At 30.9% G+C, this 4,616-nt stretch overlaps 1 protein-coding gene across 1 annotated transcript; it reads right to left on the minus strand.

The window, feature by feature from the left end:
- Positions 1–638: 638 nt before the first annotated feature.
- On the minus strand, positions 639–4,413 carry LOC117182846. The gene is made up of 5 exons (XM_033375956.1): positions 4,404–4,413; positions 4,192–4,329; positions 3,971–4,115; positions 2,308–2,504; positions 639–2,226 (listed from the first exon to the last, which is right to left on the minus strand). The coding sequence occupies exons 1-5, from the start codon at positions 4,411–4,413 to the stop codon at positions 2,081–2,083; spliced, it is 636 nt and encodes a 211-aa protein (XP_033231847.1). The 3' UTR covers positions 639–2,080.
- Between the last annotated feature and the right edge of the window lie 203 nt (positions 4,414–4,616).

The raw sequence follows: 4,616 nt of genomic DNA on the forward strand, positions 1-4,616 counted from the left end.
ACAGGTTTCATTTAAACTAATATTTCGAGATTTTTATTTCATTTACAAAAGGAAACTGCAATAAATTTAGTACAGATTTAAAAATTTAAGGTTAATTACAATACATAAGTGTTAATTTATTAACTCTGGAATACATATATAGTAAAAGTAAGTAAAGTCCAAGTACCGATTGTGGAGTTCGTATGGGAAATTAAACTTTAATGTATTTTTTATCCGTTTACATCATACTTCGTCTCGTTCTCGATGGTCATTCAAATATAGTAGTACCAAGTCGGTCCGGGATATGCTGCCACAAGTTTAGAGGGTCCAGGAGTATTGTGGATTTATTATAGTACTGTGCGAATGCGCATTCGCTCTCGCAGCTCATATTGTGAAAACTCTTACTTTCGGAACTAAAAATTAGCTGATAAACGCGTATGTCATGTCTGTGTTACATCACATAAGTTTTTACGTACTGAAAACATCAACTTTTTGATTTAAAAAAAATTTTCAGAAATAAGATTTTTTCTATTTTTAAAATAAATATCCAGTAATATTCGCAATCACTTTTATAATTTTTATCCATATATACAAATAAGATATTAAAAAAAAGAATTAAGAAACAAAATAAACAAAAATGCGAACGCTCCACAAGTTTCCATTTTATTTTAAGCGGATTTATTTATACTCCTTTTCTCGTAAATCGCGCACACCTCTTGTGAGTATAACTTGTATTTATGTCTATATGGATGAACAGTAAATTTATTTTTTTGGAACCTTCAACAAGTGAATTTGAGTACTAAGTAGCGATTTTCAAAAAAGTAATTCACGATATACAATAAATTTTATGTATTGCAAAAAATATTTTTCTCAATTTAGTACTGAATTACTTGAAATGCTGTAAAATAATGAGTTTTTTCAAACAATATTAGAAACCTAAAGCACTGATCGTAACATAAACGCGAGAACATTGGTCACATTTATACAATCTGTTCGATTCCTGTAAGTACTGTAAAATTATGTGTCTTAACAAGCTATTTTTCTGATCCGTGTTAAATCCACAAAAATCGCAACTAAATTTTGGTGTAACTGATGCGTGTTTAAAACGTTTATGTCTAGTTAAATCTTGAAATCAAGTGTAACTTCGAGAGCATTCGTTACATTTATGCCTTGTTTTCGATGTCTGTGACTGCTGTAAAGTAATGTGTGTTGATAAATCATTTTTTTGATTTGCTGTATGTCCACCAAAATCGCCAGAAGCTTGTGGTTTGTCTGCTCTGTGTATAAAAAATGTATGCCTGTTTAAAGAACCGAGCGTAATATAACTCCGAGAACATTGGTCGCATTTATGCCTTGTTTGCGATGTCTGTGAGTGCTGTGAAGTAATGTGTGCTTCCAATGTAATTTTTCGATTCGCTTAATATACGCAAAAATCACAGATAAATTTTGGTTTCTCTTCCGTGTGTTTTATGCGTTCATGATTCTTTAAACAACTGATCAAAACATAACTGCAAGAATATTGGTCACATTTATGCGTTGCGTTTGAAGTTTTTGAGTGACGCAAAATCATGTGCATTAACAAGTTACTTGCCTGATCCGCTTTGTGTCCACAAAAATCGCAAATAAATTGCGGTTTGTCTGCTATGTGTTTTATGCGTTTATGATTACACAAAGAACTCAGCCCAGCATAACTGCGAGAACATTCGTCGCATTTATGTCTTATTTGCGATGTTTGTGAGTGCCGCAAAGTGATGTGTGTTGACAAGTTACTTTTCTGATTAGCTTTATACCCGCAAAAATCGCAAATAAATTGCGGTTTGACTGCTGTGTGGTTAAAACGTTTATGTCGATTTGAGGCGTGAAACCATGTATAACTTCGAGAACATTTGTCACATTTATGCTTCGATACCGAAGTATTTGAGTTTTGCTTGTGATGTGCGCGTTTCAGATGTGCATTTACCTGACATTTCTGTTTAAATCATTTATCGCAATATTTACTTTTGAACTTTCGAATGACGTAGCACTCGAATTTTTTATGAGTACACAAATTCCCTTTCCACTTATAGCTGCGGAAACACTTTTCGCATGCGTACTTATTTTCCTATTCCTGTTCCGATTCCTGACGTTTGTCTCTTCTTTGCCACGGCAGTGTGTTTTCAAGAACAGAATTATAGGGTTTTTCTATACCTACGGTAAACAATTGTGAATCATCTTTTTTGTTATATTTTTGATCTGTAATGTCGTGATCTGAAAATATAACGGAATTTATTTTGCAACTTTTCATATCATGGATAATTGAGGATAATTTTATTACAAATTTGGTCATACCATCTATAATTTCTTCCTTAATTTCCAAAGTTTCGTCACTGCTATATTCAATTACAGTACAGTTAGTTAAATCCGTTTCTTTCTTTTGAGACAGTAGATTTTGTTGGTTTTCTAAAATTGTTCTAAACCTGTTCTTCGGGTATTGATATTCACGTGAAGGTATTATTCTTGTTTTGTCCCAAATACTTTTGATTTCTCTGAAAAAAATCACAAAAATGTGAATTACATTTTTCCATTAGTTGAATAATTGATTAGTGTCCTATAATTCAATATTGTATATAAATCTTCCGTTTAGTGCTTTCGAGATTTTCCAATATTTTTACACTAGAATTAAAATTACGAGCAATTGATTTAAACATTTATTTAAATTTATGATTCATCGAATTTTCTATTTTACGTTCATTTTAACGTTTCGTATGCTTGGATTTCAGGCATTGTATTTCATCTACAAAAGGATCCTAATCCAAAATAATCATTTATTAATTCTTAAACTCATATACAATAATTATATTTATTCATGACACGAATATTTCTTAACATAATTTATGGACACGAAATCTCTTTTCAAATACTGTTTATAGGAAACCGTAAATATTTTTGTTATTTTAAGTGTTAATAGTTGCAAAAAATCCATGCACCCATACCTAATTTTCACAAAATGATTAAAACGTGTAATAACACATTCCGCATTTAAGAAAACTAATATTGGTCAACTTTCAAGGAGAGTAAATTTACTTTTACAGAACCTTGTTAAAGTAAAATAGAGCATTATGTATAGTTTTTTACAAAAAACACTTAAAGTACATGACTATTTATTGTATTTCAAAAAAAAGTTTGATTAGTTTATTACAGGGTTACTTGATATGTTTTGAAATATTAAGTTTTTCAACAAATATTATAAATTCTCCGAAGTTGAATGTTTCGTGTCCCCTATTATTATTTCAAATGACGTAAAGTAATGTGTTTTAACAAACTACTTTTCTGATTCGTTTTGTGTTCACAATAGTCGCAAAAGAAATTTGGTTTAAATTCTGAGTGGACTAAACGTTTATGCTGATTTAAAGCACTTAACCAAATATAACTTCGTGAACATTCGTTACAATTATACCTTGTTTTCGATGTCATTAAGTGACTAGAAATAATGTGTCTTGACAAGCTACTTTTCAAATTCGTTTTAAATCCACAAAAATCGCAAATAAAGTGTGGTACCACTAATGCGTGTTCTAAACGTTTATGCCGTTTTAAACTGTTTCGCGCAGTATAACTTCGTGAACATTTGTTACAATTATGCCTTTTTTTCGATGTATTTAAATGAGAAGAATTAATGTGCGTTGATAAGTGACTTTTCATTTTTGCTTCGTGACCACAATAGTTGCAAATAAATAGCGTTCTTACTCCTGCATGTTCCACACGTTTATGCCGATATAAATTTCTGATTAATGTATAACTTCGAGAACATTGATCACATTTATGCTTTAATACCGACTTTGAATTTGAGTTCTGATGCACGTGATTTACATGGTTTTTCATATTGCATTTCCGTGTGAATTTTTTAAAGCAAACTTTACACTCAAACTGTGGAATACCGTCGCATTCGAATTTTTTATGTGCAACTAAACTGTGTTTCTTTTTATAGACCCGAGCACACTTATCGCATTTGTACTTCCTGTCCAGTTCCAGCTGTGATTCCTGAATATTCTTTTCCTTACGGATCGGAAGTTCGTTAATAGGAAAAATATCGTTCCTTATATATACGCATAATCTTGGCTCATATTTTTCAGTACATTTACGAATTGCAGTCTCTGGATCTAAAATAGGAACAAAATTCATTTCGTAAATTTTATACTTCAGTTTAAGATATTTTAATTTGAAATGCGGGCATACCATCGATAATTTCTTCCTTGATTTCCAAAGTGTCGTCAATGCCATATTCATCTACGCAATTAAAATCCTCTTCTTTTTTTTTAAATAGTAGATTCTGATATACTGCTTGGTCTTCTGGAAGACCACTCCTTAGTTTCTCTGAAAAAATCACAAAAACTTGAATTAGAATATTTTAATTTTTGAACGACTGATTATTATCCTATTAATATTACCACGATTCATTTTCTCCAACCTGAATTGGCATTATTCCAATTTCAATTAAACCTTCATTAAACTTAAAATGGTGTTACAATTATAGGCCATACATTTTTTTCTCTTTTAACTTCCTTCATATCTTTCATCTAAACTTACATTTAGAGTATTTTATTTTAATTCCAAAGGAAGCCTTGGGTTTCTATGAAAAATAATATCTTAACGTACACTGT

The sequence above is a fragment of the Belonocnema kinseyi genome, chromosome 2, assembly GCF_010883055.1.
Source record: "Belonocnema kinseyi isolate 2016_QV_RU_SX_M_011 chromosome 2, B_treatae_v1, whole genome shotgun sequence".
Taxonomy (NCBI): Eukaryota; Metazoa; Arthropoda; class Insecta; order Hymenoptera; family Cynipidae; genus Belonocnema; species Belonocnema kinseyi.